Source organism: Drosophila hydei, unplaced genomic scaffold (genome assembly GCF_003285905.1).
Source record: "Drosophila hydei strain 15085-1641.00,03,60 unplaced genomic scaffold, DhydRS2 tig00000001-arrow-pilon, whole genome shotgun sequence".
Taxonomy (NCBI): Eukaryota; Metazoa; Arthropoda; class Insecta; order Diptera; family Drosophilidae; genus Drosophila; species Drosophila hydei.
The window spans coordinates 4,849,659-4,870,708 of NW_022045643.1; the positions used below are offsets into that span (position 1 = coordinate 4,849,659).

A 21,050-nucleotide genomic window follows, 5' to 3' on the forward strand; every position below is an offset into this window, starting at 1 on the left:
CAAACGAGACAGGCACCAGGGATGCACAAAAGCTGAAACTAATGTAAAGCAGTTGAGCAGTTTTTAGTTGTATATTGTAATAAAATGAAAACACAAGTTTAATATGTTTTAGGTAAAAAATTATCATATATTCATCATTGTATGTACTCATAGTTATTTTTTTCTAATCGTCCTCGTTGCCGAAAACAACATTTAAACTTGAACTATTAAATTCGCCGCAAAAGCATTTTAAAATAATGTTTTTACAGCTTGTGCATTCTATTTTAGCACAATCAGCATATGTATAAGTATTTGTAGATGTGCGGGAATGCTTTTACATAGAATTCGGGGTTTAAGCTTAATTATTAATAAAGAATACAAAATATGGACTTAAATTTTGCATGTACATAGATATACATCGTTCATTAAAAATTCTGTTAACTAAAAAGCCAAGTTGTCGTTCGAGCTTTATCTCTACAAACGTTGCACATAATTGTCGGGATAGTTGTAACTAAAGGGTTTTTGAGAGAAGACGTCGGAGCAGTTGTGTGTGTGTGTTTGTCGTTTGTTTGTGTGCTCAGCTTAGCGTTATTTTATTAAATTTTGTATTTGTATCTGTTCAGGTTTACGCAGCCCGAATGGACTGGATGATTTGGAAAATAGCTGATCCGCACACAACAAAGATAAATAGTGCCAAAAGCCAGGGTCCAACTGGGTATTGGCCTTCTTTCGTTTTCTGAAACAAAAATAAAAACAAACATTAATTAGAGAGATCGCTGAAGCAACAGCTAGGCAAATCTAGAAACAGCGATAACAACTTAATTCAACTCTCACACACACACACACTAATGCACATATGCGCACTGCAACAACAATAAAATCAATGACGGCGTGGCACTTTTCCTATTGGATTTGTTTTTATATGGCGCGCATGCAGGTGCCATTATCTCTTATTGTTCTTTTGCAGTTGTGGCAGTGATTGCAATTTTTATCAAAACTTATGAAAATATAGTTCAAGATTTTAATACCTACCGAGGATTTGGGTACATTGCCACGCATTGTCACATATTTGCTGGCCTTTTCATTGGCAACGCGCATTCTCTGTGGTGGAGCCATTTTATTTGTTTTTGTGGCGTAGTAGCACTGAAATATAAAAATGAAACAAGGCTATGTTTAAATTTGACTACCATTATTTTACCACACGCGCGCATTACCTGTGGTTAGAGCAAAAATAACAAAACGAATGTGAAAGTACGTAGTGCGACACGTATAAAGAAGCCGAAGACAGCTCACTGACAGTTCGTGCGTGTGACAGCTAGGATCAGAGATGCATGTATTTGCAATTATCGATGCTCGATGACGATAGCAAGCTTACGTACAACTACAGCTGATTGAAAACTGCATTTTCTGGGGCGGCGTTTATTTACATTTAGTACCCTACAATTTGCTGGAATTTTTGGCGAAAATAGATTCATCATACACACAAATTGTTGTACTGCGTGTGTCTAATGCTCTAAAGGCATTGAGAACGCAAAATCCACTCCCAGTTAACAACCAACGTCAGGCCTTGAAGCAGAGTTTGTCAGCAGTGTGCGGAGAAGCAAATTATATCTATTACACATACTAAACTATGACGATTGATGGCACAACTCTACCCTCAGAGCTGCTCGTAATACCACAACCGCTAATAGGCTTCTGCGGGTTGGATATCGCGCATCAGAGTGTTCACAAATCAATTTGGGATGCATTCAGCGGCACCCTTCAACGGAAGCCAGTGGACAGAGACAGGGATCGGGCTGCCGTGCAATACAAGCTACTGCCTCCCAACTATGAGTTCCCTGTTGCAAAGCCGAAACGCGCTTCCTACGAGTGGTACCATCCGAAAGGAATACTTAAGCGTAATTGGATGTTAAAGCATTTGCATGTACTGCCATCCGTGGTGGTGCTCTTCCAAGACATTGAATGGAACGACAGCCAGTGGACAGAGAAACAGGTGCAGTGCGCGGCTATTGTGCAGGGCCTGAAGAATGCGCTGCAAGAACGTAACACAAGGCTTTGCCTGGTACTGCTCCAGAAATCAGCACCACTGCCTCCAGGCGAGGATATGCTGGCTGCTGAGCGTGCCGCTAGTCTTACTACTGCATGTGGAATTACGAGCAAAATGCTGTTCATATTACCCCACACGGAGCATCTAATGGGATATACGATGCGTCTGGAGTCCGCGTTCTTGGATATGGCCCAGTCTTACTATGCACTCATGTCGAAACGTATACGTACGCATCGCGACCAACTCTCGGCTGCCCATACAACACTCAAGATACGCCATCAATATAAACTGGGCTTTGTGGCAGAGATGCGGCAGGACTTTAGTACTGCACAAAAGTAAGTGGAAAGTGCAACTACACGAATTTCCAGTTAATAATGGTGGCTCTGCTTGCAGGCACTATTTTCAAGCTTACGGTAACTTGGATGAGATACGGATTACAGATGCCAATTGCATGGAGATCAAAACGATTGCTGGCTTTCTCAACTATAAAATGTGCCGGCTTATGTTTAAGTTAAAAACGCCCAGGGATTCCATCAATCAGTTCATTATACATGTGGATAAATACAAAAACTGCTTGGGTTTCAAGGATTTAGCCTTTGAGCATCACGCCTGGCTGAGTACGCAGTAAGCTGGGCATATCATATTAACTTTATGAATTAAGATATAAGTACTATCCAATTGCTTTTTACAGACACTCTGTCTTCGCAGAGCTCTTCTGTGAGGCAATCAAAAATGGTTTGCCTGCGTTGCAGACACAGCATCCAGGTATATATTACCAGAAGGCCGCCGAATATGTGATAAAGCGGCGTGAAGCCGCTCAACAGGCAAGCGCCTCGCTCTTGGGTACGAGCCCAGCAAATGCGGCGCCCAATCAGAGTTTGTACACTGAGTTTTTTGGTACACGTGCAGTCAAGACGGGCGATCCAGTTGCCGAACAGCAGGCAAATGTGCAGCTCTGCGAGTTGGAGCGAAACTACAATCATTCATCGGCAATTATAGCGCTTCTCAGTCAGGCAATGGCACAGTTTAAGATCTACAAGTGCTTGAGATTCCGTAAGAAACTTGCCATTGACATGGCCGAGGAGTATCTTCGCAGTGGTGATCATGCCAAGGCGTTAACGTAAGCGACTGTTATTCGAATTTTTGAAAAGTTTATCAGTACGTTCCCCATTTTAGTCTCTACAGTCTCATGCTACCTGACTACCGCCAGGAGAAATGGACAACCATTTTTAGTGATGTGCTGCTAAAAACGCTACGCTGTGCGTTGCTTTCCGCCTCTGTGGCCGATTACATTTCCTGCAGCATTGAAGCGCTCTCTCTGCGTCATCATGGAGAGCAAAAAGAGCGCGTTCTGCTGCTAGAGAATCTTTGGCAAGTGTTTCAAAGTGTGCCGCCTGTGCCACAAACTCAAATGACTCCCGACATTCAAGCGTTGTGGAGCAACGCGCTGGCAAGCGTGAAATCACCTATACAAATCGATTTAGATAAAGTCAGCGATGTGCTGGAGCTCTGCGCCACATTTCAACAAGTTCAACTAAACAATAGCGATGTGCTTCAGCTCAATCTGATAGTGCGGTCAGTTGGAAAAAATAAATATATATATATATTTGTAAGCTTATTGTATTGTCATATTTTTTGCAGCGTTCTTACCGACGTGCCGCTGCGCATTCGCAGTTTTCATGTGCTCCTCGCCGATGCCAGTAATCCACAAATAACCTACAAACTGGAGGCGCTTAAGTATATATGTTTCCCCAGTCTGCTGCAGTTGCGTACACAACAACAGCCTCTCGAACAGGAGCACTTGGAGCCAAAGACATATGAGAAGAATATGCGCTTGGAGCCTGGCTGTTATTATCAGCTCATGTGCAGTACAGAGGCACATCAATTCAATGAGAATACACAACTGCGAATCGCGAGGCTGGAAGCGCTTATGGGCACCGATCAAATTGGCGCTTTGCTCACGTGCAGCGCAAATTATGCACGCCAACCATTCCGGCATCACACGCGCAGTCGCGATCTGGATGATAATATGACGATAAACACCATTTGCTATATTGCGCCCACGTAGGTCACAAAATCGCTTCATACCGGAAGCCGTAAGCATTTGCATGCAGGCTTCATTTAACGCTCCGATGAACTTTCATTACAGCTTCCATTTGAGCACTCAAACAAACCTTGGCCATGTATTGAGCGATGCTCCAGCCCCTACAACAATGCTGGTCAATGAATATTATCCAGTGGTGACTACCATTAGCAATCCGTATAATGTTTATCTACAGAATGTGGGCGTGCATATTAGCGTTCCACAAGAGCTGCGCAATAGCGGTAAGTGGAATGTGAACTAAATTATTGTTTAATTGGTAGCCATTCTTTGCTTTTGCTAAGTCGATGTAGATTTATTTGCCTGTTTGGTTGGCAATATATGGCAAAGGTTTGAGGTGGTGCTGCAAGCAATTTGATCTGTGAATATGAGCTCCATATATCTTATTTGTCCTCCACATTTATTATTCGGTTTTTTGTTTTGGTAAGCTTACTTCCCTAAAGCCTTATCAATAAAACTCCTAACAGTTTTGACACTTGTATAAACACCAGGATAGTTGCGTCTGCCACAGCCCATACCCCAAGAAACAATGCCGCATAGTTGATTCTGATAGACGGCTGGGCCACCAGAGTCGCCTTCGCAGGCATCCTTAACGCCCGGCACTGAGGCACAGAACATGGTTGAGCTAATGGTGCCTCGCATTTTGTACTGGCTGATGCAGCTCTTCCGTGAGACTAGGGGCACGTCAACGCTGCGCACGTGCTGGGAGATACGTTTACTGCCCTCTTTCGTTTTGCCCCACCCGGAGACCTTTATCAGTTCACCTGGTTGCCAGCTGGTGTTGCATAATGGGATTGTGGCAATGTTGTTACCTTCCAGCGCCGACGCCAGCTTCAGCACAGCCACATCAGAGTGCAGGGTGCGCATATTGAAGGCTTTTGGGGTAAAAACTTTGGCCACATTCCTACGCACACCTGTTGCATCCGTCAACAGTGTCGCCCCACCCACCACTTGAAGTCTGCTTGCAGGCACACCTTTCACACAGTGAGCCGCCGTCACCACATGAGTGGGTGTAACCAAGGCGCCGCCACAAATGAAATTTCCAGAGATGCGTAGATTGATCAAGTAGGGCACACTACTTATATCCACCGGGATGCCGCCCACAATGCGTGCGCCAACATCATTGGCGGCCTTGCCAGTGGCTATCCGAAGCAGGAGCATAGGCAGCAGCAGCAGTGGCGGTAGTAGTGGCAACAATCGCATTGGTTTCTCAGCACCAACAGATGTTTACACGCATTGCGTTAAATATTTGCTAACAAATCACTTGTACAAATAGAGTCGAAAGAGTAAGATCTAAACACTAACTGTTTCCAGATCCGAGTCGGCTCGCGCGTTTGTTTGCACTCCATTTTATATAGTCTCTTTTTGAGGAAATATAATTGTAACATTGTTTTATTGTGCAAATAATAATTATTTTTAATAAACCATTTTGTTGTTCTATCGTGCGCGGCCCATCGAAAGTGTAACAGAGCCATTAAATATCGAGCCAGATAAACGGATTTAAATGGGTTTCATATATTTGTCTATATGTCTGTTTTATTGTTCAAATAGCTTTTGACCTTGGTATCATTATAAATTTCATTGCACCCGGTAAATTAGTTAACCTGGAAACTGAACCTCAGATACTTGATATTTTGGATGCAGAGCGCTTCTTATCATTCAGCCATAAAAACGAACAAAGGCAATTACTAGTAATATTCATAATTCGTTATCGTCTTCACTGTTGAACAAATATTATAATGATTAGTATGAACAGTAATTGCCATCGTTGACATATTTATTTTCAATAAGCCTATGAAGTGTAGCTAAAAAAACGTTAAATATTTCAGTGATAAGTGTGACCGTTGCACAAATTTGAAATATCCATGCAGATCCAGCATGGTTTAAAGGAATCAGTAAATTGTTCTCTGAACTAGCTTCAAATCTACAGCTTTCTTAGTGTTTGATCTATAAAAGTTTTTACACGAGCGCTGGCCACACTGGTGTAGACGCCCGGATAGGCAGCGCGCCCACAACCGAATCCCCAGGAAACAATGCCACAGACCTCGCCGCGGTAGACCAAGGGACCACCCGAATCTCCGGAACATGCGTCCTTAACGCCACGCACAGCGGCACAGATCATAGAATCGGTGAGCAGTGCTTGGCCGGCGTAAGCCAGTTGGCACTCTACACGGGGCAGTACACGGACGACAGCTGTGCGCACTTGGGCTGCCGGCTTGCGACCGTTCTCTAATTCGACACCCCAGCCGCTAATCCGGACGTATCCATTGGCTGCCGCTGGTGATTGGCAGGGGGTAATTGTAGCCACTTGACCGGCTGCAAGAGGCACAGGCAGCGCCAATTGCAGCATGGCTACATCCATATCGAAGTTGCTAGGTGAATAACTACTTGCAATGTGAAAGCGGGCCACATTACGGACCACGGGCGCATTTTCCTCCAGCCTACTAGCGCCCGCATGGACAGTGTAATCCTGCTCCTTGGCGCCGTAGACGCAATGAGCGGCACTTAGCACAAAGCTGGGCGTGAGAAGAGAGCCACCACAGATAAACCTGCCGGCTTGGCGCAGATACACCAAATATGGCACCTGACTGATGCTTGTCTCCTGGCCACCAATAATCCGTTGGCCATCGGCAGCGTGGAGCAGCCAAAGCATCCAGCACAACTCTAGCCAGCACATGGCGTGTCCAGACTGAGACATCAACTAAACACAGTACGCTACTTCTATTTCAGATCATTCTATTGAATGATCCATAACAATATATAATTATATGCAATGAGCTATTTCAATGGATTCCACCTTGACAATACGAACTTATTGTGCGCTCTTCACAATAATATAATTACAATTGCAATAGCAATAGAACTCTTCCCGAAACTCAATAGAAGTTTCAACTCAAAGCTAATCAATCGAAAAAGAAATAGAAGATATAATAGATTAATCGATAAAAGATTTACAATTGAAATAGAATAGAAATCTTTCGCTGACTTGGGAGCAGTGTCGCTTTGTGACGCCTTTAAGAAACCTCCAGGACACAGCACCCCTCTCAGCCAGTCATGCTTCAGCCAAGAATCCTTAGATCTGCACTATCTGGCAGATTATTGAGTCAAAGGTAGCTTGATGATCAGATCGGCGTTCCATCCATATCTAGGATCGTATTGTGGAGCTAAACAAACATACCATCTGGACTTAAATCAATCAATCTTTAACTAAATCTTTAACTTTATTCAGAATGTTAGGAGCGAAAACTTAGGGATATTCTGTCATGATTCTCATAAACCATCTTCGTATCTTAGCTACGTTGGTGTAGACACCTGGTAAGCCGCTGGCGCATTCGAAACCAAAGGAAACAATGCCTACCAGCTGTCCTTGGTAGACCATAGGGCCCCCGGAGTCACCGTCACAGGAGTCCCTTCTATAGGCCTTTGCTGCGCAGATCATGTTGCGGTTGATAGAGTGCTTGCCACGATAGGCTGCTCGACAGGCTGCATGCGACCAGACGGGCATGATGACACTGTGTACGTGGCGTGCCGTTTCCGTGGAATTAGGAACCACTGAACCCCAGCCGGAGACTTTTACCAGACTGCCTGGTGGAGCCGGCTTTCTGGCCAATGCAATCGTACTCACTTGCTCACCACTCATGTCCTGGCTGAGATACAAGGCGGCCACATCCATGTTCATTGTCTCACTGTTAAATTTCGGGTGTATAGCGAGCAGGTCGACCAAACGCTGGATGGCATTTTGATCACCCTGCTCCGAGGTGCCGCCATAGACGCGCAAGTCAGCTATGCCCACTCGCTGCACACAATGCGCAGCTGTAATGACCCACCGTGTGGTGATCAGCGAACCACCGCAGATCTCTTTAGCAGTAGACACCTGTACAAGGTATTTGAGATCCTTTATGTTAGAGGCGTAGCCACCAATAATGCGCGGCTGGATTGATGTCTGATTGCCCCGTACCAACCAAATACTGGCCAAGAGCAGTGCCAAATGCGCTGATCGAATCATGTTGTGTTTAGGCCAGAAATAACTAACTGATTTTAGGCCAGTGGGCAAAGTGCTTTTATACCTTTGTGCTGAGATATCAACAAATCTGAAACCCGAAATATGAAATCTGAAACATATATCAACATTTGCACAATTGTTTCTACCAATTGGGCGGTTCGTTATTATTGACTTTAAATGTTATTATTAGCTCTAGAGTTGATTACTTAAGAGTAACTATTCTAAGAGCTGACAACATAACTCTTTCTCTCTAAACATATATCAATTCTATCTGTATATCAATTCTATCTGATCTCATCCAAAGTTCTGATATCTCCTGCTTTAGCCATGGCAAAAGCAGGCTTCCACATTTACCATATTAATCTCTTATCGCTTAAAGATTGGACACATAGTTAATCTTTCAACACTATTTAATTCAATTATTTGCAATGACTCTGTTAATCCAATTGCGTAAGTTGCCCACTCGGGTATAGACCCCTGGATAGTTGGGCCTGGCACAGCCTGTGCCGAAGGATACAATGCCCATCAGCTTGTTATTTTGCACTGCACCGCCGCCCGAGTCACCGGTGCAGGAATCTTTATTCCTGGCCTGTGCACAGAACATTCTCTTGGTAATGGGGGTCGATCCTTTATAGGCCTCTCTGCAGTAGCGCTGACGGACGACTCTTAGCTGCACCGCTCTCAAGTTTGTGACCGCATTGCCACCCTCCTTGGAGGCGCCCCATCCACCAATTCTGACTCTAGTGCCCGGCCGTGGCATACGCTGACCCAATGCAATGGTTCCAATATTTGTGCCCGTCATCGTCGCGTTGAGCTTCAGTAGTGCGGCATCCATGTTCATCACTTTTTTGGTGTACAAGGGCGCTACGTGGGTCGAGGTGACGGTGCGCACCACACCATTCGTTCCGTTCAGTTTGGATGTGCCGCCGATGACATAAAAAGAGGAGGCATCAAAACCCGATACGCAGTGGGCGGCTGTCAGGACCCATTGGGGGGTAATTAAAGAGCCGCCACACAGACTGTCGCCACGATGCACTTGCACCAGATATTTCATCGAGCTGATCGGTGTATTGGAGCCACCTGTTATGCGCGGCTGGACGCCGCCGACAATGCGAGCAGAAGTTGAGTTTCTGGTTGCACGATTCCTTCTATTTCTGTTCTGATTGTTCAATCTGTTCAATCTTCTCAAGCGATTTGCTCTCCTCCGGCGATTGTTGAGTCGATTCGAATTGCTGTTGCCGTTGCTGTTGTTTACGATCCGAGCCTGAGGACGGCTACGTCTCAGAGTTGCAACACCCCCATTTTGCTGATTCCTGGCACGGGCAACCCCCGCATTGCGTGTCCTCTGAGCTTGACGGCGCTGTGCCGCTGCTAGTTGATCCAGCAGCAGCAGCAGAAAGACCAAGTATAGCCAACGCAATCGCATCTCGTTCTGAGATATGTATGAATTTACCTTGGCCCGGGGTTGGGTTTTATAGTCTGGCCAACAACACAAAATAAGCGAAACGGGCCGTACAACTGTGCAAATAGCTGGCTAAGAAACGTGTGCTTGGCTTTTCAATGGTTTGATTCGGCCATGTGGGGCTTGTGCCAATGTGTGATGACGCGCTCCGCGAAGTCAACACAAACCACGAATTCCAATGCTAGAGCAAACCATTTATAAAAAGAAAACAATCTGTATGGCTAGCTGGACAGTTTTGACTTTATTTTTAGCTCTAATACTCAATGGCCTAATCTTAAGTCTTAAATAGATGTCAATGGCAATATCTGCGCATATTATACGCTATCCAATCGTACAGGTGCGCCACGCTCGTGTACACTCCGGGACTGTCCTCGTGAGCACAGTGATTGGCCTTGCCCCAGGACACTATGCCCGCCAGCTGGCCATTCATGTCAACTGCTGGTCCACCGGAGTCCGCATTGCAGGCATCCTTATAGCCAGCCCCCGAGGCGCAATACATGCTGTCCGTTAGATTCCTGTAGCCCTGATAGAGCTGCTGACACTTGTGACGGGGCAGCACCTTCACCTGCACACTGTGCAGCTGGTTGGGCAGCTGGACGGAACGCTCATCGGTCAGTCCCCAGCCAGAGACGCGGACGTAGCTGTTCGGCTGTGGCGGCTGCCTGGCCAGCTGGATGGGCGCAATGTGCTCGCCTTGCAACGGATTCTGCAGTTGCAGCAGTGCCACATCCTGATCAAAAGTGGTTTCATTATAGGCACTCGGCAGCAGTATGCGGTTTACGACGCGTCCATTCCGCATATCTCTCAAATAGGTCACACCACCGCGCACCACATAGTCCGTTGGCTTGTGGTGCAGCGTCTGCAGGCAGTGGGCGGCGGTCAAGACGCAACGTGGAGTCAGCAAAGATCCACCACACTGAAAGTTACCACGCCGTCTGATATTCACCATATGCGGCTGCGCATTCACCTCGATGCGTTTCCCGCCCACCACGCGTGGCTCGCGCCTATGCTCAACTTCCGTCAGACTAAGTGCCCAGCAGCTTCCCAGCAGAAGCAGCACTAGAATAATATACATATTCAGTTCGTGATGAAGTCTATGAATCAACTGTCGCACGCGACCGAGCTAACAGCTCTTTATATGGGGATTCCTCTTGGCTGGGAAAACCATATGCATTCTAGAAAAGGTCGCCAGACAGCGTTACTTACCTTACCCAACATCGTTTTCATATTACAGCTGTAGCTAAAACACCTGTGCCCACTATTTACACACAACATCATTGAACTTGGCCAGCTACAGCTTCCATTGTTGACTCTTATTTACCAATTGAAAGCTTGCTAAAAAGACAGGGTATATTGTTTTTCTCTAAAAGCATGTAACAGCCAAGAAAGTTCCCAATTAAGCTCACTTGATGTAGCTGTCTGTCAGTTCATAGAGACTTAGCTTCATTCAGCAGCTTTGTAGACTTTAAGAAGCTTTACGAGCTTAGAGAATTTTAATAAGCTTTACAAACAACTTTTCACCTTAAAGTTCGTTTAAGGACGTAAAGCTTGTCTTAAGATTTAATATGTTCCTGTTTAACTTCTTCTTTACTTGCAGTCTTCCTTACCACGGACGTTTCATCGAATCGGCAAAAGCTGCACGCCCAGATCCAAATTGATGTGGGTGAACTGCCTGCCCATGGCAGCAACACCGCCACGTACTACATTTTCAGCTTGGTGGAGGCAGAGATCAAGCTGCAGCAGAGACTCAGCTATACGCTGGATGTGGATCGCAGCGCTGCTGGTGGTGCTGGTGGAGCTAGTCACAGCACCACGCCGAACAGCACGGATACAACGCCTGAGCACGTGAACCAGCTGGTTACAAACAGCCTGGCTGTCATATCGCCCGTGCAGATAGAGTATCTGGACGAGACGAGGCTGCGCAAGTCGCGGGAGGATACCCTGGCCGTGCGCTGTGCCGGTGACTTCAAGTTCAGTGCTCGGTTCTACACGCTCAATCGCCGTCCATTGAGTCAGGTCTATCGGGGAGAGAACTTTTTGCTTCGGGCCAATACGGAGGTCTTGGCCGCGGACGAGGTGGAAATATTGGACAGCTTCTTTATATGTGTAAGTGGGCGTGCCTCAAATTACAGTTGCACCGTCGCGAATAACATTTCTCTGCAGGATCACAATTTGGTGCAATCAAACTACAGTTTTAAGCGTAAGAAGTACACCAACAAATACAGAGCTGGGGATCAGCTGGAGAGTGTCATTGTGCTGCGTACGAATGCCACGCTGCAGGAGTGGATGACCGCACGGGACTTGGAACGCTCCAAGTCCGAGGAGAGTGTGAGCAACAAGTTTGTGAGTCGCCAGCAGAAGGCACAGCTTGCAACGGGTCAAGTTGGAGATGCGCCGCCCCAATTATCGAACGCTGGCCAGAATAATCTTATGAGCAAGAGCCTCTTGGGCAAGATACCCACATCGATGACCATCATCAATAATAATGCCAATGCACTGCAGCTATCCACAGCGGGCGTCATGAGCAATTCACTGCAATCCGATGATGGCAAGCCTGGTATGGCAGCCGCGGATGACGGTGCCACGATGCCTTCCAGTGGACAGGATGTCCACAAGAGCATGCGTGTCGTGTACAATAAAGCCCTGGAAGCAGTGCAGGCTACGGGTCATTGTCGCGGTTTCATTAAAGGCGTCTATACTTTGGATGCTGCTGCTGGAACAGGAGCACCCACGATACCTCGTTTTGGCGTCTTTTGCATACGCTGGCGTCGAGCAGGCGGCAAGGAGGAAAACGAATCCAAGTTTATAATAAGTGGCCTTGATATAGTGGAGCCGCCATTGAACATTTACTGCACCATTGAGGAGAAAATGTTTGTCAAAATGCCGATGGCCTTCAAGGTGGTGCTCAAGAATCCGACCATGCATGTGCTGCATCTGATAGCCACGTTGTCCATTAGCAAATCTGATAACTTTATATGCTCCGGCCACAAGCAGGTGGGTCAGCCAAAATACTCCATTTAATTTTGTTGAGTGTATTCAATGTACCTTCTGCCATAGCTGGACGTCTCGATAATGGCGTACGATGAGAAGGAGTTGGTGTACAATCTGTATCCGCTGCAAGTGGCCTGGCAGGAGTTGCCCGTTCTGACACTGGAGTACAACACAAAGGCCGATCCTCAAAAGCATGACAGCCAGAATGCGCTGCTCGACGAGCTAGTGCAGCGAGCTCTACCCAAACGCGTCTTTGTGCTGGTGAGTAAACGCTATGAATCCATACCGAAATCGTCGGCTTGACACCAAATTGAATTCCATTGCAGCCCCCATTGAAGCAGCTGACCAAGTAAATGTTATCCTGTGCATATTTAGTTAATTTAAGTGTTTTAAAGTCCTCTAATACTTAATCATTGTGCTATGTAAAGATGCAACTAAAAATTCAACTAATTTTCGATTTTTCTGTTTATTTTCTAAAGTTAAACAAAAGCAGTTTACAACAAAATTAATGATAATGGTTAAACAGACAGACAGACACATGCATTATTTATATTTATAGATTTATATAGCGTAATACTTCTGCTGCGTGTGTGTGCTGTGATTGTATTTGTAGTGTGTATGTGTGTGTGATAGTAAATTGAAAAGGCTCAAGATATCTTCATTCCAACTAGCCTGACCTGGCCTGACCTGACCTGGCCGGGACTGCAATGGGTCTCACAAACGTAATACGATATGCATATACATACATATTTAAATATATATCAATATATATAAAATTAAATATGATTTAAATAAAGAAGTTAATCTGTTCTCTTGCCGCTCGATTGAAATTTGAAAACGCCTCCGCTTTTTCTTTGGTTTCGATTCTCATTCTGCGTGGGAAAGTTCGATTAATGTCAGTTAATATTTCTAGTTTCTAGTTAATATCACTTACCAGTAAACGATTGCCAAATAGCATTTTGGCTTTATCCTCTTCTTGGGGCGTGGCACGCTCGCCTGCCGATAGCACCGGCTGACGCCGATGGATTTGAAGCTTCTGCTTGATTGCCTGTGAAAGAATGACGCGCCTGCTTACAGACTTCATGGCCAGCAAGAGATCCAGCCAGGTCCAGGTGACATTGTGATACTCCAACGTGGGTATCACTAGTGAATAGTCGGTAATGTCCTCAAGATTCTTTTCCTTGTTGCCCTTGTAGCTGACACGCACAGGCACCTCGGGTATCTTGATATAGATGAATAGTTTGTTTTTCTCAGCGCGCTCCTTCATCTTTTCGACGTCGTCCTTTTCGATTTTCACATAGAACTCGGAATCCTTGGCGCTCTTCTTGCTCTTGGTGGCACGTTTAGACGATGATGCAGACTTGGACTGTAAATTCGTTGTGGACGCGGAACTGGTGGAAGCATTATCATCCAGTTCATCGCTGACCTCTGTTTCGGAGGCATCGCGATCCGGAAAGCAGAACTTCAACATGGTGCTATAGAACTTCTTAGTAATCGCTATGGTTATGGGCGCTACATTAATCTCAAAGTGATCCTTAACTGAAATACCGCCAACCGGCGGCTTCTCACGGCAAAAGATGCGGAGTACTCGCTTATGCGTGTCCACGGGCATATCTTTCTGTATCTCCGTGGCCAGTAGAACATCGCGATATATTTCGCGTGGCAGCAGATTTTCCATGCGTATATTTCCCAGCTCCAGCAGATGCTCGACGGAATCATCGCTCTTGGATTTTTTAGTATAAAGGAAAGCACTCAGCACCAAATCTGCAATGCCAATCTGACCATCCGTTTCGGTAAGTCTCCACTGCGCACGCTTGAAGCAGATTTCGTTGGCACGCACCATTGTCACCGACTTGTCCGAGCGCACATTGGAGATTTTGCTGAGCTGGGACAGCTGGGTCTCCTTGTAGCACAGCAGCATCATGTCCAGCTCCTCGCTGTATGTGTTTAGCTCTTCCTTGCTCTCACGAATCTGCTGTTGTACTCGCTCGAAGTCAACGCGCAGCTCTAGCGTGTCGCCCTCCTCGATGCGCTCCTTGCTGATTAGATGTATGTCCTTCTCCAGTGAGCGTATCTTCATCAGCAAGCTGCGTATGACCGTCTGCTTCTGCTGAATGGGCCGTTTCTGATCCTCCGTGGAGTGCAGCTGCAGCTGGAAACGCATGCGGGTTAATTTCTCAGCCGCCTGCTTGCGTTGCGGCTCTACATAGAGTAGCAAATTGTTGACTATATCCAGGATCATGGCGTACTGTAACGAATTTGTGCACACGTCTAAATCATGATGCATCAGCGTAAAGGCATCCACGGGATCATCCTGCTTCTCCCATGGCGACAAGGACTCCTCGGATGGTGGCGGCGGCACTTCAGTAATACTATTCGGATCGATGGCATCGCCATAGCTGACGTAGAAAAATTCGCATTTACATTTGGACACGATGCGCTGTAGCTGCACCGGCTGTGCCTGTCCAGAGTTGTCGCTAAGGAATGCACCTACGGTTTCGGAAACAACACCACCCACACTGCGCCCGCTGCCCACCAGATGCGAAATGTCCTCGGGCAGGTGATTACTAATCACCGTCTCATCTTTGTCCTGTATATTGTCGACGGTAAGCCACATGATCTCCTTCTCTAAGAGCGAATCGTTGTCGCCGGCACTGACTGTTGCATAGTACTGCATGCATTCTAACAACCCCTTCCACGTTGTTTTCGAGATGAGCGAACGATCCCGCCATACGGGTCGATGCTCGCGTTGCAATATCTCTGCCTTGGCAGCACTGATGATCACATATCCCGATGTCTCACAGCCTTTGAGTAGTACCTGAGAGTTGACTAGACTGATAGACCAGTTTTCATGTATAATATCCTGCACGGAGCATGCCTGCAGCCCCTGCAGCTGCAATTCCCTAGACTGTGTACTGTGATCATCGCTGTACACATTAAACTTGTGATCCGCCTCCGCGATGAGTTGCTGCAGCATAGCAGTGGCATGAATCTGACCTGGTGCCTTTTTCAGCGCGGCATTCGTATTGGCAACTGCAAGGAAAGAATGTTCTTTAGCAGATTTTCATGGATATTACTTGGAGACCTACTTGGCAACACCTCACTGCTGGTGCTGGACAAAGTGATTGTGCTATCGCTTCGCTTGTGCTTTAGCATAGCTGAGTTGGCAGCCTCCTTGCGATAGCTTTTGACAGCCTCTGTGGATAGATTGTTCTTCAGCTTTTGCGACTTCATAAAGGAGTCAAATAAAGCGAATGCGACATCCCGATTGCTCTTGGTCCAAGCGCCCTTCAGATCGTAGACGACTAGCTTGTGTGTGGGAGTTGTGCTCTTGGTTTTTGCGTCTTCCTCCGCATTGCTGGCTGCTATGGGCATCAATGCCTCCCTGCCATAAGATACCTTGGCAACGCTCAAAAAGTAAAAACGCACAATTTTGAAGGCATCGGCAGCGCTGGCCAAGTTCTCAGAGCTGCTGTCCAGCTTTTCAGTTACTATGCTCTTCAGCCAGATCTCCGCATCGTTCAACTCACAGTTCATGTAAACCGTGGACCAATCTGCACGTGGCCTATGTATTAGCCCATCATCTATGGTATTCAGCGTCAGACAGTATTCGGAGCTAAAGGAAACACGACGTCCGTTCAGCTGGAAGCCCTTGTGCAGGGCATGGGACATCCAGTAGAGCACCTGAAACTTATGCAAGCACATCTGCAGATTGGCCTTTTTATAGTGCCGGCTCAGCTGCTTCTTGCGTGGTCGCACGTTGTTGAAGACTGGACCACGTCGGGTAGGTCGCGTCACGCCTGACAAAATAAGCTTTAGGCTCTCAAACCAGCGCAGTGTGCTGCCGTACAGCACCAGGCTAGGTATATCGAATTCCACTTCTTCAGCCACCTTGGGCTTTGTTTCGAACGATGCCCAGATATTGAGGTTAACTGAGCGAAAAGCACGAAAAGAATCGTGCACCTGGTTACTTGAATATTCTGGCAGCTTGTCGGGCGCACAGGGCATGACAGCATGGTGATCATTAGGATTGGCCAGACAAACCCAGTTCAGCTTGAAAGTCAGCTTCAGATTAGGAAAGTGCAGCAGTCGACAATCGTCATAGCGAGACGCAGTTCGCACCGTCACCTAGAAGAATTTGTGGCCATAAATATTGAAGGGTTCACTAAAAGACTTCATCTATACGCTTACATTGAGCTCGCCCTTGAACATAATCTTTGCATTTGTCCAGACAATGCCACAATTGTTCCACGTCAGCTCCATTTCCTCAGTTGTATTGTACGGATCGAGAGATGCGTGCAGCAGCACCGTAAACTGTTTGGCAATCAGGGTTAAGCGACCGTGCAGTAGTAAGCGCATCTTGTCCCAAAATGGAAGAGGTGGACTTGGATCCTTGGATGGCGCTGAAATCTTCTCAAAGCTCAAATTACATTGGGCCATCACGGGCTCCCAGCAAGGGCCAAAAGCATAGCTACAGCTCTCCAGTTCGCAGTCGAAGTCATGATAGAATTTAATCGTTGGCATGCTACGCTGCACCACATCCGTCTTAAAGGGCTCTCCCACCTCGACGAAGACATCGCGCTTAGCGCGTTTCGAGGGCATTTGCTCTGCTCCACAAAGGTTGCCATACAAACGCATGCTCTTCACATAGAACATGGGTTGAGGAAAATCTCTGCAAAGAATATATATACTTAAGGTCTTCATTTTATGCAGACATTCTCACTTACCGCAGCATAAACTTCCATTCGGAGCAGCTGATATTAACGCCGCGACACCAGAGCGTTGAAAATTGAAGCCCCTCCTCCGGCCAAGGAGTTTCCGAGTCGATCTCGCGCATAGTGCGCGTCACATTATCATAGCCGTGTATTGAGGTATCCGCCATGGCCAATATTTCCACATCGGTCATAATCCAAGCGAGCAGACGTGTACGTACTGGCCCACTTTCCCGTATCTTCTTCGAGCGTTGTATGTAGATCTCTGAATTCTTCTTCACCAGATTCGCGTACAAACTTTCGATAGTGCCCGCGGGCACTAGTAACCGTTCCGAGCACAGTTCGGCAATCTTCATATCAAACAAGGACTTCCGCTTCAGACTCTCTAAATATTCATCGACCAAGAGGACATAGTTATCACGTAGCTTCACTTCGAAAGGATCGTCACTGATCTCCAGCAGGAACTCCTTGATCTTTATTACCCAGTCGCTGGGTAAGGGCGAATTCACTGTAAACGGCTTCTTCTTGTAGTTGTGCACCAGCTTGAGCCACTTGTAGTGGGTGACGCACTCATTGTTGATGGCATCATAAAAATCATGATCATAAGGGAAAATCGCCTTGAAGGAGCCAATGGTGGTTACCCACACCTTGTTGGTGGGCAGCACAAAGCCTGGGAAGTTGAGTCGTTCATGGCTAAGCGTTTCCAGATGCGACAGTGATTGCATATCCAGTTCCTTTACAGTAAAGATATGCTGATCATCGATTCTGACAAAGACCTTCTCTGCGTAGATAATATTACGTTCCTTGTGGCTAAAGAAGAGATTCTCCACGTATAACTGTATTGAATGACGCTCCGATAGTTTTATCTCAAAAATTGTGCTGCGCTCCGCGGACAACTCAATTATTAGGGAACGTTTCGTTGTCTGGTTGTCAGCGTTACTGGATGGAGGCATTGCCAGCTCAGCTTTTAGGTCTTTCATATCCCGCACAAGAGTTAAGAGATGCATGTGCAAGTTTGAACTCCACATGGCCTCCGTGTTGCCGGGTATATAAATGGATAGCTTGCCGGGCGTGCATTCGAACGCTGGCTGATGCTCTAGCCGTATCATCTTGCAACTGGCAAAGACATCTGAAAAGTCTGTGAGACACAGCGACGATGCAGTCATCGAACGCATGATGGCCATTTGGAACTCCTCCAGCTTAAGAGTGGCAAAGTTGTGAGCGCGCGTCAGGTTAATCTCAGAGAAGCTCAGCAGCGTGTAAACATTATGATGGTTGACAAAATATGCCGTAATATCCTTGACTTTGACTGAAACGCGCAGCGCCGTTCCGTGCTGCTCCCCAGAGATGCCGCTAAGATGACGTTGCGACTGCTTGGCACGCTTTGTGCCAAGTCCTCCATACTGCTTAACGCACCACATGGACTTGACAATGAACTCTGCCAACTGCATGCTATACTCTGTGCGGAACGTGTGTATGGAGATGTCTAGCTTTGTGGTATTCGCATAGGAGCACAACTTGACCAGGCTGACGCCCAGGAAGAATGGAGATCCCGGTGAATGGGTCTTCTTCAGATTGTTTGTATCGTTGTTCGAGTTGCCCAGATTAGACCACAGCGTTTCTACCATTAGTTCCATGCTCCATTGCCGCTGATTGAGCAACAAATTGAGAAACTTATTGCGATATAGCGAACTGCGCTTCTCCTCGATCTGTTCGAGCAGAAAACGCGTATGACTAACGCTCATGGCGATGTGCTCATCTTCCAGTTTCATGAGTAACGAAACGTTCCACAGTTCAGCACAGCCTTTGACCACAATGCGCTGCATAATCCACTCCAGAATACCTCCATCGCGTTGCTGTTTGGCCGGTGATGTTAAGGGAGTGAGTGCATCGAAGCATAAATGATCCGGCAGCGACATTTGCTTTTGGCCCAACTGAAGCAATTGATGACTACTAGTTGCACGCTGACGAGCCAGAAAATTGTTGTTTACAAAATCATAGATTTCGCTATGATTGTAAATAATTTGGAATGTCTTGAGCTTAACATACAAATTAAATATGTCCTTCTCCAGCTGAAAAAAGAAAAACGTTCTCTTAAATTGGATTACCAATATTTAATGAACAACTAACTAACCACTGAGTCAATAGTAAATTGTTCCACAAAGAGCAGTTTCTCGTATTTGGTATCAATGTCCAAATGTTGAAAAACCAACTTGGCTAACATCGAGGGTAGCAGCGTCTTTTCATCCACAATCTTTGAGTTGAATTTGCCCGTTATCTAAATAATAAATGCGACTATAATAAGTATTATTTATAGAAATTTGCAGATAAATTTGCCATACGGTAAAAAGCTGTAATTTAGCACTAAAATCATTCTGCGAGTTTTCCTTGACTGCGGAAAATGTTGCTGCCTTAACGCTGAAGTTGAAGTTCTTTGGAATAATAGGCGCTAACTTCTCGTAGTTGTCGTTGTCATAGGTGCTTGCATTGGGTTTAAATGCCTGCTGTAAGGTCTTCGGGTTCTGGCCTGGATTGGTGCGCTGTTTGGCCTCGGTAAGGAACTCGTACAGACCGCCATGTATCACTGACTTGCAATTGTTAATGACCAAGCTGAGAGACTAAAAAGGGAGTAGCAAATTAGTCTGTAAACACTTAATATCAGTCACCACTTACGTCCATTGAAAGTGGTCCGTGGGCAAAGAGCGAAGCATCTAGCGCTACATCGAAGCTCACTTCACCCAAGCACGGGCGAATTTTATTTAAGTTCTCCAAGGACTGTCGCCTGGCATTGCAATGTCTTAACATTTTAGCCTGCGCCTCAGTCAGCGCTGCATTTACGAGCAGAACTCTCGCATTTTGTACAATGCTGCCATCCAGATGCAACTCCTTGGCTGTAGCATGTATAAACCAGCCCGGATCGAAGTCATTATTCATTAGCACCACTGATATGTTATTCACATGCACAGCCATAAACTGTGCAAACGTTATAATGCTTGCGGGCACTTTGCTTTGCCGAAAGTCAGGTACACTCCTGCCCTCGGGCTTCTGCTTGCACGGCTCGTAATAGAAGCCATCGTTGACGTCATCCTGTCGATTACTGTGTATGTCCTTATTGATGCGTATGTCGCGCACATAAATCGAGACTAGCTTAGTCACCTCAGTGGTGAAGAAACGGCTCCGCAAGCAAACCTCCTCGATTTGCTAAAAGCAGGAGAAATTTTCAATTATAGGGGCGTTCAATCACGGTCCAATTATCTCGCACTTACAACTGAGAAACCGCTTTTGCTGATGTGGACATTCTTCAGTGATAAATAGGGAAGTGAAATGCGTCCGATACGAACTTTAACCCGAAATCGCTTGATCAAATACCAGCTTATACCCGTAGGCAAAATCCTAATTAGATAATAAAGAGCAGAATTTACTAAACGCAGATTTCGATTGAATTTACATCGGTGCGGCTGCACTTACCAGTAAATGAAGAGAAAAATTAGTAAAATAACTATTAGTAACTGTAACATGTTCACAATTTAAATATCATTGCACGCCCATAATATTTAATAAGTTTATCTAAACGAAACTAATATATCTCTTGAATTTTGAAAAACTAATGTGTGTTCGTTTTCGCTCTTCCGATTTTAGCGTCTGTTGCTCGGGCAGGTTTGGCCCAACAAACAGCTGTTTATGTTTATGTCACTTTATGTGTGACCAAGTAATACATTTAGCGGATAGATTTAGCACAATACGTGAATGTATCG

The 21,050-nt window shown here is 46.1% G+C and overlaps 7 protein-coding genes across 8 annotated transcripts; 1 reads left to right on the forward strand and 6 right to left on the reverse strand.

The window, feature by feature from the left end:
* Nucleotides 1-104: 104 nt before the first annotated feature.
* LOC111598470 (stress-associated endoplasmic reticulum protein 2) lies at nucleotides 105-1,273 on the reverse strand. The gene is made up of 3 exons (XM_023313727.2): nucleotides 1,194-1,273; nucleotides 1,012-1,122; nucleotides 105-715 (listed from the first exon to the last, which is right to left on the reverse strand). The coding sequence occupies exons 2-3, from the start codon at nucleotides 1,093-1,095 to the stop codon at nucleotides 605-607; spliced, it is 195 nt and encodes a 64-aa protein (XP_023169495.1). The 5' UTR covers nucleotides 1,096-1,122; nucleotides 1,194-1,273; the 3' UTR covers nucleotides 105-604.
* A 63-nt stretch (nucleotides 1,274-1,336) lies between these two features.
* Nucleotides 1,337-13,042, forward strand: LOC111598465 (trafficking protein particle complex subunit 11). Of its 2 annotated transcripts, none has more exons than XM_023313721.2 (10): nucleotides 1,337-2,361; nucleotides 2,420-2,650; nucleotides 2,718-3,146; nucleotides 3,212-3,601; nucleotides 3,668-4,090; nucleotides 4,176-4,351; nucleotides 11,190-11,698; nucleotides 11,756-12,586; nucleotides 12,650-12,844; nucleotides 12,910-13,042. In XM_023313721.2, the coding sequence occupies exons 1-10, from the start codon at nucleotides 1,610-1,612 to the stop codon at nucleotides 12,934-12,936; spliced, it is 3,963 nt and encodes a 1,320-aa protein (XP_023169489.1). In that variant the 5' UTR covers nucleotides 1,337-1,609; the 3' UTR covers nucleotides 12,937-13,042. The 2 variants fall into 2 exon arrangements, with proteins under 2 accessions (XP_023169489.1, XP_023169488.1); XM_023313720.2 differs by having other exon boundaries at nucleotides 3,203-3,601; nucleotides 12,910-13,041.
* LOC111598467 (seminase) lies at nucleotides 4,431-5,457 on the reverse strand. The gene has a single exon (XM_023313724.2). It carries the CDS (start codon nucleotides 5,328-5,330, stop codon nucleotides 4,557-4,559), a length of 774 nt encoding a protein of 257 aa, XP_023169492.1. The 5' UTR covers nucleotides 5,331-5,457; the 3' UTR covers nucleotides 4,431-4,556.
* LOC111598468 (trypsin-1) lies at nucleotides 6,015-6,804 on the reverse strand. The gene has a single exon (XM_023313725.1). It carries the CDS (start codon nucleotides 6,802-6,804, stop codon nucleotides 6,052-6,054), a length of 753 nt encoding a protein of 250 aa, XP_023169493.1. The 3' UTR covers nucleotides 6,015-6,051.
* Nucleotides 8,546-9,556, reverse strand: LOC111598471 (trypsin-like). Its single transcript, XM_023313728.2, has one exon. It carries the CDS (start codon nucleotides 9,554-9,556, stop codon nucleotides 8,546-8,548), a length of 1,011 nt encoding a protein of 336 aa, XP_023169496.2.
* On the reverse strand, nucleotides 9,885-10,667 carry LOC111598462 (trypsin delta). The gene has a single exon (XM_023313718.2). The coding sequence runs from the start codon at nucleotides 10,665-10,667 to the stop codon at nucleotides 9,885-9,887; it is 783 nt and encodes a 260-aa protein (XP_023169486.1).
* Nucleotides 13,043-13,157: 115 nt separating the features above from the next.
* On the reverse strand, nucleotides 13,158-20,918 carry LOC111598464 (protein KIAA0100). Its single transcript, XM_023313719.2, has 10 exons — nucleotides 20,764-20,918; nucleotides 20,562-20,688; nucleotides 19,969-20,496; nucleotides 19,638-19,913; nucleotides 19,430-19,573; nucleotides 17,311-19,367; nucleotides 16,775-17,255; nucleotides 15,673-16,711; nucleotides 13,518-15,616; nucleotides 13,158-13,455 (listed from the first exon to the last, which is right to left on the reverse strand). The coding sequence occupies exons 1-10, from the start codon at nucleotides 20,811-20,813 to the stop codon at nucleotides 13,384-13,386; spliced, it is 6,873 nt and encodes a 2,290-aa protein (XP_023169487.2). The 5' UTR covers nucleotides 20,814-20,918; the 3' UTR covers nucleotides 13,158-13,383.
* Between the last annotated feature and the right edge of the window lie 132 nt (nucleotides 20,919-21,050).

What these genes read in the sequence shown, in the direction of transcription:
- LOC111598464 (XM_023313719.2), bottom strand. Translation starts at nt 20,813, where the DNA reads ATGTTACAGTTACTAATAGTTATTTTACTAATTTTTCTCTTCATTTAC. An exon ending in AATTTACTATTGACTCAGTG is followed by an intron (nt 19,368 to 19,429) that starts GTTAGTTAGTTG and finishes TTCTTTTTTCAG; the next exon opens with CTGGAGAAGGACATATTTAA. An exon ending in CAGCAGTGAGGTGTTGCCAA is followed by an intron (nt 15,617 to 15,672) that starts GTAGGTCTCCAA and finishes CTTTCCTTGCAG; the next exon opens with TTGCCAATACGAATGCCGCG.
- LOC111598467 (XM_023313724.2), bottom strand. Translation starts at nt 5,330, where the DNA reads ATGCGATTGTTGCCACTACTACCGCCACTGCTGCTGCTGCCTATGCTC.
- LOC111598470 (XM_023313727.2), bottom strand. Translation starts at nt 1,095, where the DNA reads ATGGCTCCACCACAGAGAATGCGCGTTGCCAATGAAAAGGCCAGCAAA. An exon ending in GCAATGTACCCAAATCCTCG is followed by an intron (nt 716 to 1,011) that starts GTAGGTATTAAA and finishes TTTTTGTTTCAG; the next exon opens with AAAACGAAAGAAGGCCAATA.
- LOC111598471 (XM_023313728.2), bottom strand. Translation starts at nt 9,556, where the DNA reads ATGCGATTGCGTTGGCTATACTTGGTCTTTCTGCTGCTGCTGCTGGAT.
- LOC111598465 (XM_023313720.2), top strand. Translation starts at nt 1,610, where the DNA reads ATGACGATTGATGGCACAACTCTACCCTCAGAGCTGCTCGTAATACCA. An exon ending in CAGCTCAATCTGATAGTGCG is followed by an intron (nt 3,602 to 3,667) that starts GTCAGTTGGAAA and finishes TATTTTTTGCAG; the next exon opens with CGTTCTTACCGACGTGCCGC. An exon ending in CCAAACGCGTCTTTGTGCTG is followed by an intron (nt 12,845 to 12,909) that starts GTGAGTAAACGC and finishes ATTCCATTGCAG; the next exon opens with CCCCCATTGAAGCAGCTGAC.
- LOC111598468 (XM_023313725.1), bottom strand. Translation starts at nt 6,804, where the DNA reads ATGTGCTGGCTAGAGTTGTGCTGGATGCTTTGGCTGCTCCACGCTGCC.
- LOC111598462 (XM_023313718.2), bottom strand. Translation starts at nt 10,667, where the DNA reads ATGTATATTATTCTAGTGCTGCTTCTGCTGGGAAGCTGCTGGGCACTT.